This window comes from Drosophila arizonae, chromosome X (genome assembly GCF_054131065.1).
Source record: "Drosophila arizonae isolate 15081-1271.41 chromosome X, UAZ_ARI_1.0, whole genome shotgun sequence".
Lineage (NCBI taxonomy): Eukaryota > Metazoa > Arthropoda > Insecta > Diptera > Drosophilidae > Drosophila > Drosophila arizonae.
Window position 1 is genome coordinate 20,978,345 of NC_142927.1, and position 11,576 is coordinate 20,989,920.

An 11,576-nucleotide genomic window follows, 5' to 3' on the forward strand; every position below is an offset into this window, starting at 1 on the left:
CCCAGGCTGATCAGCTGCTCGGCGAGCTCATCTGGTGTGTCTATCAGCCCCGATAGTCGATAGTCCGTCCGCAAAATATCGATAGCAAAATTACGATACTATCAAAATATGTTGCTCTGTGTTGGTTGAGCTGCACGTGTTCGTTTTGGCAATTTAAATAGAAGTTTTGTGAGTAGTGCGTCGCACTAACATTCTCTGAAAATGGGTAAATTTCGTTCGAAATTGAAACGCCATGGTAAAGGCAAAAGCTGGAGTAAAGGCCAATCGGCTGTATCGAATCCCGAGCAAATGAAACATCGTCTTAAAGCAAAGTCGCGCTTTTTCCAACCAAATTTAAATCTGAGTAAGTCGAGTACGAGGCGCCACACATGATATTAAATATTGATTGATATACATATGCGTTACCATAATATACAGCTGCAGCGAGCTCAACTAATGGACTCACCATGGAGGCCGTGCACAAGCACGAACAGCGTCAGGCCTACAATGCGGAGACAACAACGGTAAATGATGTCGCCGGTAGCCTGAAGTCTTTTACACTGGAGGACGATGATGGAATGTCGGGCACCGGCACACAGCCAAGCACCGTCAAGACCTTTCAGACCTTCGCCTCCAACTACAGCAGCTGCAGTAATGTTAGCTTCAAGAAGCTGCTGACCGGCTTTCGTGCCTCCTCCGATCTGCACAAGGAGATGTTGGCCATTTTGAGCGCATTGACAGAAATAATACGCGAACGTGGCGGCAACGAATCTTCCACTGAATACTTTCTGCTCCTCATCAGCCAAATCGAGGCGGCCACCGAGGAGCGCGACATCATTGCCGGCGTTGCTTTGCTATCCATGGGCATTAAATCTGTGCCGGCGCCGGTGCTGCGGAAACGTTTCTCCGAAACCGCCGAAACACTGCAGCAGCTGCTGCAACGCTTCATTGAATCGAGCAGTCAATCTGTCATTCGCTATGTAAGCCATTGCATAATACCCGTTGCAGAATATGATTTAATAAATATTATTTCCATTTCAGTTAATTGGCTGCATGTCCGTGCTGTTGCGTGCCCAGGACTATGTCACATGGACGTACAGCTCCACGTTGCAGTATTTCGATGCGCTGCTCGCCTTTACCATCCACTCGAAGCCGAAAATACGCAAAGCGGCCCAGCATGCCATCGTCTCCATCATACATGGCAGCTGCTTCATGCTGCCACCGACTGCCGGCGAGGGCGAGGCGGCAGCGGATGCTAAGGAGGAACAGCCACAGACATCGAAGATCAAGTATCATCCGGCTAGCAATCGTGTAACGAAATTCTGTTTGGCCCAGTTCAAACCCGAAGTGTTGGCCAACAGCCAGACGACAGTACTGCATACGCTGTCATTGCTGAAGGATACGTTGGCTGGCTTCCGCACCGAGGACATACGCAGCGTGTGCGAGAATCTGCTCTCCATAATGACAGCGGCCAACATCCTTGTGAGAACCAACTGTTTTCAGGCTCTGCACACCCTCTTCCTGACGCGTAGCGCTAATCTGAATGCGACATTGTGCGCCAAGCTGCTGGCCGCCATACACGAATATCGGCCAGATCGCAATGATGTGCGCCAAACGCTGGCCTGGATCACAGTGCTCAAGGAGGGCCATTTGCATCTGGCCACCCTGCAATTGGACTTGTGCATGCAAGCGCTTCCGCGTCTCTTCGAGATCTGCACCACGGATCTTTGGCTGTCAGAGCGCACCGAACTGGTGGTAGGCGTCTCCAATTGCATTAAGGAGTTGCTGCAGGATTGTGTGGCACGCGCCTGTGCCACAAAGGAACTGGCCGATCAATATCGCCCGTCTGTGATAAAAATAATTGGCGCTCTGCACAAGGTGCTGAATTCACCGTTTGGCGAGATCTCCAAATATGTTATTCTCATATTCTCCATTGTGTTCGAGGCGTGCGGCAAACAGTTTGGGTGAGTAAGATTATCCAAAGCTTTAAAGCGTGCAAACTCCAGTTACCATTGACTCCTACTTTTCATACGATGAGTCCATTTAAATGAGATAGGATTTAGGGGTCTCTGAACCCATTGAAAATAGGAAATCGGGGTATACTGGTTCTGTTGAAATGTATAGAAAGGGAAGATCCATTAGATCCATTAAGTATATAAATATATTCCTGATCAACTAAGTCGATCTAACCCTCTTCGTCCATCCGTCTACCTTTTTGTCCTTATGTATAAACGCAACGATCTCGGAACCTATAAGAGCGAGAGAATTTCTTCATTGTTGATAGAAAACCAATAGCTATTCCGTTATTAAAGTCTATTTCGTACATCTTGAAAACTAGTGTTTAAAGTTTGTATATAACTACGTCTATTTGATATAATTTCCATTTTCGTTATATTTTGATATAATTCGAGATGTAGGGTATATGCTAGTCAGATATCCCGACCAGAGTTTCTTCACATACTTACATACCAATTGCCTGTTTTGTTTATCCAGATCCGAATTGATGCCCTCGCTGACAACGATTGGCAAACGTTATGATAGCCACGGCGCCTTGCGTCTGCAGATCGAGCACACGGTGATCAGCGCCATCAAGGCGCTTGGTCCGGAGCTGGTTCTACGTGCTCTGCCACTGAGCGATGCGAACGGCGATGTGAGCCTGGAGCGATCGTGGCTGTTACCGCTGATGCGCGAGGGTGCCACTGGGGCGAGCTTGCAATTTTTCATGGAGCACATTCTACCACTGGCTCTGAATAGTCAGTCGCATTGGCGCAAGCACTTGCAGTCGGGGAAGGCGGTGTCCAAGGCACACATCTATGAGCTGCTATGCTGTCAGCTGTGGGGTCTGCTACCCGGCTTCTGTCGGCAGCCACGGGATCCGGAATATTTGCGCAAGCTGGCGCCAACCCTGGGCGATGCCTTGGAGCACAATACAGAGTTCCGTTCGCCCATCTACGATGCCTTGCTGGAGCTTCTGGATGATAGTCAGAGTCCGGAATGCCATGCGATTATGGGGCAATATGCGCGCAACTTTCTGCCGCGCCTCTTCAACATCTACACACAGAAGCCCAATACCAGCTACGAGGGGGAGCAACGCAAGCGTGCTCTGGCCGTCATCCGTGCCTATATCGCACGTGCTCCGGCCGAAGTGCAAGCGCAGCTCTTCGAGACTGCCCAAGGCCTGTTGGCGGGCAGCGCAGTAGCCAGCTTCGAATACGACTCCTACTTTGACATCAATGCGGCCATTGTCCGGGTCCAAAAGTGTCGCGGCATCGAGGCCTACTTCGAGAAGTATATGGCGCCCGTGCTGCGCAACGACAAATCCAAACTGGTATCACGCGACGAGCAGAAGATGAAGAAACAGCAGCGCAAGACATACGAGTGAGTAGCGGCATACCCATTGCAATCATTTACAGGGTATTTATTCACATTTGTTATCATTCTAGATTGCTGCGCGAACTGATGACCTCAGAGCTGCCTTCATGCCAGAAATTCACGCGTAAAAATTGCATTTTATTGCAACAGATTCTGCTCGATGCTTTCAATACCACATGCAGCGTCTGTCAGGCGTCACGTTTATAGTAAGTTATGATGCACCAATAATGTGATGAAACCAATGGGGATGAACTAAATAGATTTTACACTGAATTCACCCTGACAGAAGCTGACATATCAGTCCCCATTAAGCATATTCATAGTCCTGGATTAGAACGACAAGCTGAGTCGATATAATCATATCCGTCCGGCTGTCTGTATATATATTAATGCGATGATCTCGAAACTTATAAGAGATGTTAACTTGAACTTCTTTATGTAGATATCTATATAACACGCGCAGATCATGTTTATTTCAAAAATTCTATAACTAATTCCACTTTAGTGGTATCGAACAAAGTCTGCACCGAAATTCAATTAAATTGTATTTCGAACTTCTTTGAAACTTGCATTTACAAAGTTTTGCATCTAGTTTATAACACTTTGAATTATAGATCAGTTGCAATTATGAGTTAGAAATTGGAAATTATTCAATAGAATATGTAGTTGATATGCAATGCAAGTTTCATTAAAATCGGTTTAGTCAAACAGAAGTTATTAAAGAAATCGGTCCGTGCTCCAGGTATCTCCTAGTCGTACACTGCCCACCAGAGCACATTTACATATCTGATTTGTATACCTATTTTGTATATAGGAACTATAACCATTTCGCTCTGTCTGTCTGCCTTTCTATGCTAATCAGCCCCTCACACCAAACTTCTCTTTTTATCTCATTGAATTACTCGGATAATTTCAACTATTTGATATCCCTGCACAGTTGCCTGAAATCACTGCTGGATTGCCGCAGCAAGTTGGCATACAACGATCAGCTGGTGATGAAGGCCATACCGGAGGCGGTGCTCAATTATAAGGAGTTCTCCACACGCAAGGAGCAGGTGGCTGAGCTGCTCATCAAGCAGATTGCGAATCTGTATCAGGAGGCCGGCAAGATCAATGAGTTTGTGGACATCCTAACGGCTGGCTTCACTGGTGACGAATCACTGATAACCAATACAATTCTGGCCTTCCGTGCGGTGCTGCAGCAGCAGGGCCAGCATCTAACTGTGAGCACGTTGGAGTTTGTGCTGCAGCAGGTCTCCGTGTTCATAGTGCAGAAGTCGCGCAATCAGGCCGAGGCAGCCATCGCCTTTCTCATTACATTCATTAAGGTGATGCCCATACCACTTGTAGCAAATCACTTGGAGACGATTGTAAGTGACGGCTCTCATATATCTTTTTGGCTTTGACTAGAGTCTCTCTAATTGCTGATCTCTTGCAGATGCGCTCCCTTTCAGCCATGACCAAGGATACGAAACGCTATTGCCGCATACAAATTGGCTACTTCCTGAAAAAGCTGTGCAAGCGCTTCACCACGGAGGAGCTGGCGCGCTTTGTGCCTGGCGACGATGAGATAACCCATCGCCGACTCAAGAAGATACGCAAACAAATGCGTCGTGATACACGTAAAAAGCAGAACGAGGAAGCCCAGGCGGAGAGCTCCGATGAGGAGCTAGTGGGTGATCTTGAGCAAAAGAGCTATACGTAAGTCATCAGATTCATTGCCAATCCATCATGAAGTGCTAAAGCAACAGTTAACTATTTGCAGTATCGATGACATTTTGGCTGATTCGGACTCGGATCTGCCAGAGGACTTGGAAGACGAAGAGGGCGGCACAGCTGCCAAGAATCGCTCGGCTAAATCAAAGGCCAAGTCAAAGCAGCCGCGCAGCACTTACATACGCGAGGATGCCGATGAGATTGTCGACTTGGCCGATCTCAAGTCGATTGGCAATGTGCTAAGTAGGATTTATTATCTAAGCTTAACTGGATTTACTCTCTAATGTGTGGTGACCTTTTTATCTATAGCTAGTGGCTCTGCTGCGACAGCTGCTGCGACTGGCAAGCAGTCCAAGGCGAAGCCACAGCTGCCCAATGGCGGCTTTAAGACCGCCGAAGATGGACGTCTAATCATCAGCGACAAGGCGTTGCGTGGCCAGAAGAGCGATGGAATGGATGATGACGGCGACAGCGATGACTCCTCGGCTGATAGCGGCCATGAGGCGGGCAATGGCGGCGGCGCCAAGCGCGGCATGGAAGAGGACTCCAGTGATGAGGAGGATCTACACAAGCCAACCAATGCCAAGCGCAAGAGGCAGGCCAGCGATGCACTAAGCATGCGCTCCGGCAAGACTAGCACCAGCACACGCAAGGGCATACATCGTACACTGAATGCCACGGGCACAGATGCCATGTCCGTCAAGTCGGGTGGGGGGCGCAGTAAAGTGGCTGGCAGCGAGTACAGCAGTAAAAAGGCCAAGGGCGACATAAAGCAGCGCGGCAAATTGGATCCGTATGCCTATATACCCCTGTCACGGAATACGCTGAACAAACGGTAAGTCAATCAACCAAGAGGCCAAATATTGACATAATCAATAAATAAATAAATAATCTAATAAATTTTGTTGATTGCAGCAAACGGGCAATGAACTCGCGTAAGTTCAAGAGCACAGTGCGTGGAGCTGGCGGCGAGGGGGGCGAACCGGCGACTGGGCAGGCGATGCGTGGCACTGGGGGTGGCGGCGGCAAGCGCGGACGTGTTGCCAAGAGTTACAAATAGAGAGGCGGCAATAGGAGTGGATCATAAAGATAAACCGAATAACTTGTATAATTCGCTGTTATTTTGCTATATATAACTTTACAAAACACAAACACATATACAGACATATACACATATATATATATATAAATGTTTATATACTGAAGCACTTAATCATGTGAATGATACAAATGTTAATATTTCATAATTTACAACTATTTAATTATTATATACACATGGCCTATAAATGAGAACTGTGAGGTGTTTAGGTAATCTCGTTCCTCGATATGATTTTATAATCTAAATATATATTTTATTTTCTATATTTTCTGAGAATTCGCTTAGTATATAGTTTAGGCAAACTTGTTCATAAAGAATCGTATGACTATATAATATATATATATTTTTTTTTTCCAATGAGAGTTTGCTCACTATTAAAACATATAGTTTTTTAGTAAATCTTATAAAAAATAATTCGAAATGTTATTGTCTATTGCAAGGCATCTTTGATATTAGTTTTATTTTTATTATTTACTTGTTTTTAGTACTGAGCATACATATGTATATATATTTTAGGAAACGGATTAGCAAGCACTCGGGTTCGAATCCCAGTTTAGCGCATATTTCGACTAGACATAATATTATATAGTCTTTAGAGTCGTGTGACGCAGCCGAATGTCAGGTGACACAAATCATTTAATTATTTGTATATAAAACGTAGTAGCAAGTCACCTAATAGCACCATTCTGTACAGTTTTTATCTACATACAATCTGTCTGAAGCGTATTATAAAGATATAACTTAGTTATTTGCATGTCTGCTTTATAGTTATATTACATAAACATATACAAATGAGCACGTTTAGATTTACTAGTTGTAAATTATAGTTATGAGCCTTAGAGAACTAGTATTTAACTAATATTGGATACAGTCTTCAATTTGATATATTCATACAACTTTTCAGTGAAAATTCGTGTTTATTTTAAACATGAATGAGTTGATTTTATTTGTGAGTCAGAGTCAGAGTAAGGCGTCAACGATTTGTTCGCTATTTTGTAAGTTAATGTAGTTCCATATGAGGTTACTATTTGGTGTTTTCTATTTTTTCTATAAGTATACAGCCTGCCCGTTCGAATGTATTTTGTAAAATTAGAATGAAATGCTTTTCTTAAGAGCTTTCGAATTGTTTTTCGATGTGTGTGTGCTCCCACTCGGCGCTGGGATCGAGGCCACGCATGGTCTCCTCAATGAAATGCATCTTGTTGTTCGCATCGACCAGGATGAGCGAATGGGTACGACTCCCATAGCCGTGCTCGGCGATGTGCACATTGAGTGCGCTCAGACCTTCGCCCCAGCTGGGCGCACGTCGCTCCAGTTCCGCATCCGGCCAGAATTTGTGTTTGTTTTTAAGCAGCTGCAGCAGCTCGGCGCTCAGAGTCTCCACATCCGATTGGCCGAATTCCTTTACAATCTGCTCGAATTGCTTGCGGCCGTATTGGACCTTTTCGAATGGACACTCGGGCAAACTGTTGCCAAATCCATAGCACTGCCCTTGCTCGAAGGGCAACAGCGTGGGCGGCACGTTGCTCAGCAGCTTGATTTGAGCCGGCTGCCCGTCAGAGCTAAAAAAAGAAAAACAGTATGTATTACAATGTAAACTCTAATTAGACTCAGCTGGCACTAGTCCCACTCAATTTCGTATTTGCGCGGCTGCCTCGCTCGCTCGCACTCTCACTAAACAACGGCACTTGACTGTCAACAAGTTGCAATGCTAACGCACACTGTCACATAAACATTAGCAGGACGTATGAGTGTGCGTGCATGCGCAAGGAATATGCGCTGAACTTCGTGCAGAAGCAGCATGAGACCAACAAGTGCGAGCAGTGAGAGTAAGCTAAAAGTCGTGTATGTGGGTGCTAATGAGAAAGATCGGATCTCTCGCTCGATCACATTGTGTCTTACGAGTGCAGGCGAGCAATAGACCCCAGCAACAACAGTGAAACAGTGAGAGTAAGCAAAATATGGCGTAAGTGGGAGTTGATGAGAAGAGTCTGATCTCTCGCTTATTCACATCGTGTCTTAGGGGAACGACAGAGTAAGGATCCGAGCAAATACGAAGCTGACAGCCTGAAAGCCTGCTGCAGATCTAGTTAAACTCATACACAAACACATATGTATACTTGTATATATACACACACATGTATATATTAACCCGTTGCACTTACCCAATCTCAATGGAGACAAAATTGAATGCACTATACTTGGTGCAGTCCGCCAGCAGACTTTGATTGTAATTTTCAATATTGTGTTCAATATCCGTTTGACGCACATAGTCAGCTACGATCATGCCGCGTCCTAATAAGAAATGTTCGTTATTTGTGTGGCGTTCTTTATGCTCTTGGCAGCTGTTCTTGGTATTATTATGCGGTTGCAAAATGTTTTTGTGCGCTTCGAAACAAAAAGATTTCGTGGGTTATAAATTTATGAAGGAATATAGGATGGGATTAATGGAGCCGATGCTACTGGCTTAACTTTGAGTGTGTGTGCGTATGAGTGTATGTCTGAGAGTATGTGTGTGTGTTGTGTTTACCGACTGCATTGCGAGGCTTTGGCTCGCCAGTTAGATTGAGCAGAGCCCCCACTTTGAAGACGCCCTTCCCACCGCCAATAGCCAGCCAAGTGCCGCCCTCACGTCCTGGTTCCAGATCAATGCCTACAAAAATAGATATATTTTATTATATGTGACAACAATGAGGTGTGATTGACCTTTGTAGATAGCACTCACCGCCATAGACGTGATCGCCATTTGACCATTTGGCTGCCGTTTGCGTATCGCGGGCAAAGAACTCGTCGCGATTGGAGGCCAAGATGAGTTTATAGCCATTGGCATTGGGCTGCGAGTTGGCATAGAAGAATATGACACACATGCTTGACACTCACTCGAAATTTGACTAGCTTCTGTTCTTAATAATACATGCGCTGGAAAACGAATTAAGTCAGTCTCTCTTTGTTGTTTATTGTTTATCAGGAAATTATCGCTGACTCGGAATTATCTTATCCGTGCCACGCTCCCCGATTGCAATTGCCCCGTATAAACTTAGCGATGGCACCACAGACAATTTATCCGGCATTATACTGGGCAATTGCATTAATAAATATGCATTGGATTGTGTAATTAAATCACACTCGCCTGTATTTTGTTGTTGTTTCCAATAAAATGTTGTTCTTTTTTTTTTAGTTTTATTTTTATTTTTTAAATTTGCATTGCCAACTACTGGAAAGGCTGCCAGCCAGTCAGTTGGTTATCGGTGTCAGGGCAACTTATCGATAGCTTGTTTGCCTGCTCAGCCCTGGCACATGGTTGACTGTTGGGGATCCGGCAACGCCGTTCAACCAGTTGAATGCAAATGGGCCAGCGTCGTACTAGAATTTGTCCAAGTATTTATGTTTTTTTTTTCAAGTGCAAAACGTGTGTTAATTTACAAAACTTATACGCTGGAAACGGGCATGTTAAAGCATAAAATGCATGCACCGCAAGCTAGATTAAAACGTAATTTAAACAAATTTCCAACACACATACCTAAAAAAAATCAACGCACACACACAAACGCGCAACGCGTGTATAAACATATGAGCGAAGCATAGAAAAAAAAAACCAACACAACAATAATAACAATAACGTGAACAGAAGCAGCAGCAGCTTGTGAAACAGTGAACAATAATATAATTGATAAAATTGATAAATGTAGAGTGAAGCGAAAGGAGGCAACTAAACGAACTACCGAAACGGCAGGCGCGATTTTCTTCGTCGTTGTCCCTGTGTCAATAGAGAGAGAAAGAGAGGAAATAAAAAATTGTTACTAAAAATAGCAATAAATAGACAAAACCCCGCTGTCGCTGACGTTTTCTTCTTTCGGACTTTGGGCCTTGTCTCCGTTTTGACAGTTACCGTTAGCCTGTTGGATCAAACAGCAGCAGCCGCAGCTACACATACATAAAGACAAATATACAAACAAATAAATAACTATAAAGTGAAATTACGCTACATTTTGGTGCCTAGTGGTTTTTTGTTTTGTTTCGTTTTTGTTTTTGTTTTGTTATTCTGTTTTGTGCTTGCTGCGTTTGTTTGGAGACGAAATAAGAGCAACAGCAGCAGCAGCAGCACCAGCAACAACAACAACATCAACAACAACATCAGCAGCGGCAAACACGGATCAACACAATGCTCTTAAAATTCACAAAAACCAGTGGAGCCGGCGGCGCGGGTTCAGGCACCAGTTCATCGATGCAGGCGACCACGACGTACGCGGTGCGCGGTGGAACAGGTTTGTTGTTGTTATATATTATCTTATTTCTACATTTTGGGACATCACTTTGTTGTTTTCTTTTTGCCCTCGCTTTTACCTGTGCCTTTAACTTACATTCCACTTACAAACCTATATATAGTATAAATATATATATAGATACATATATGAGTGTTTGTATGTACACACATTTAAGAATGTTTTAATTGTGTGCTTGATAACGGCACACGGACAAACAATAATAAACAATAAATAAAAATTGAACAACTTTAACTAAGAACATTGTTTCTTGTTGATTTGTCCGTGTCTGCGTGTGTGTGTAAGCTGTCTGTTCTCTTCTTTCTCATTATGTCAATGTGGGGGCGCCTCCAAGAAACCTCATCGCATTGGCTACACGATTGTATACAATTCAAAGCATCGAGAGCGTTGCACAGTGGGTCAAAGCAATGCGCTCTCATTAATATTTATATAGCATTACAAAAGTATATACCAGAAATGCATATAGAATTAAAATCACTCAAGCTGGTAAATTTACGACAGTACAAAGGTGCGATTTCTCAAGATGAATATGTTTTAAATAAATTAAAAAAAAAAAAACGTGAATAAGCATTAAACAGGTAAAAGTCTAAAGCAAAATCTTGCAAGATCTTAACATATCCATAATAAAACGATCAAAGCTGAAGCTTAGAATTTATTACTTCCAATTAAATTCAATTTTCTTTTATTATATATTTATTCAAGAAAACAATATAATGCCACAGCTCATTAAAAAATATCATGGTACCATCATGCGCTTGGTTCACTCCTAAACCAAAACTCCCTTAAAACTGATGTTTGATCAATAAATTCGTCCCACTGTGCGACGGCGACGGCGACGTTGGCAGCACGTTGTTCGCTGTTGTTGACTAAATTGAGTGTGTTAGAGTATTGGTTTCTATGTATGTATGTACAAACATATGTATGTATGTATGTATGCATGTCTATACATATGTATGTATCTATGATTCTGTCGGCTGGGTAAGGTTGTTTGCGTAGCTTTTGCGTAGGCCACGCGGCACACGTGGCAAGCACAAAAACAACAATCAACTATATATGCATACATACATACAAGAGCTCGATCATAAAATACCCTGCACGTGCAGCAAGACAAGTGAAAGACTGATCTG

The 11,576-nt window shown here is 43.8% G+C and overlaps 3 protein-coding genes across 4 annotated transcripts in view; 2 read left to right on the forward strand and 1 right to left on the reverse strand.

The window, feature by feature from the left end:
• Nucleotides 1-77: 77 nt before the first annotated feature.
• On the forward strand, nt 78-6,431 carry LOC108620069 (RRP12-like protein). The gene is made up of 10 exons (XM_018016937.2): nt 78-343; nt 418-959; nt 1,021-1,943; nt 2,473-3,357; nt 3,423-3,557; nt 4,289-4,721; nt 4,790-5,052; nt 5,117-5,310; nt 5,377-5,902; nt 5,983-6,431. The coding sequence occupies exons 1-10, from the start codon at nt 202-204 to the stop codon at nt 6,125-6,127; spliced, it is 4,188 nt and encodes a 1,395-aa protein (XP_017872426.1). The 5' UTR covers nt 78-201; the 3' UTR covers nt 6,128-6,431.
• A 651-nt stretch (nt 6,432-7,082) lies between these two features.
• On the reverse strand, nt 7,083-9,438 carry Tango2 (transport and golgi organization 2). Of its 2 annotated transcripts, none has more exons than XM_018017033.2 (5): nt 9,297-9,438; nt 8,892-9,085; nt 8,697-8,819; nt 8,332-8,461; nt 7,083-7,728 (listed from the first exon to the last, which is right to left on the reverse strand). In XM_018017033.2, the coding sequence occupies exons 2-5, from the start codon at nt 9,031-9,033 to the stop codon at nt 7,275-7,277; spliced, it is 849 nt and encodes a 282-aa protein (XP_017872522.1). In that variant the 5' UTR covers nt 9,034-9,085; nt 9,297-9,438; the 3' UTR covers nt 7,083-7,274. The 2 variants fall into 2 exon arrangements, with proteins under 2 accessions (XP_017872522.1, XP_017872519.1); XM_018017030.2 differs by having other exon boundaries at nt 8,332-8,554.
• Nucleotides 9,439-10,296: 858 nt separating this feature from the next.
• NFAT (nuclear factor of activated T cells 3) overlaps nt 10,297-11,576 on the forward strand; it is a 54,274-nt gene continuing 52,994 nt past the window's right edge. Inside the window, exon 1 of the mRNA XM_089473553.1 lies at nt 10,297-10,431. Within this exon, the coding sequence (XP_089329679.1) occupies nt 10,329-10,431 (103 nt within the window). The 5' untranslated portion in view covers nt 10,297-10,328. The remainder of the gene's footprint in view (nt 10,432-11,576) is intronic.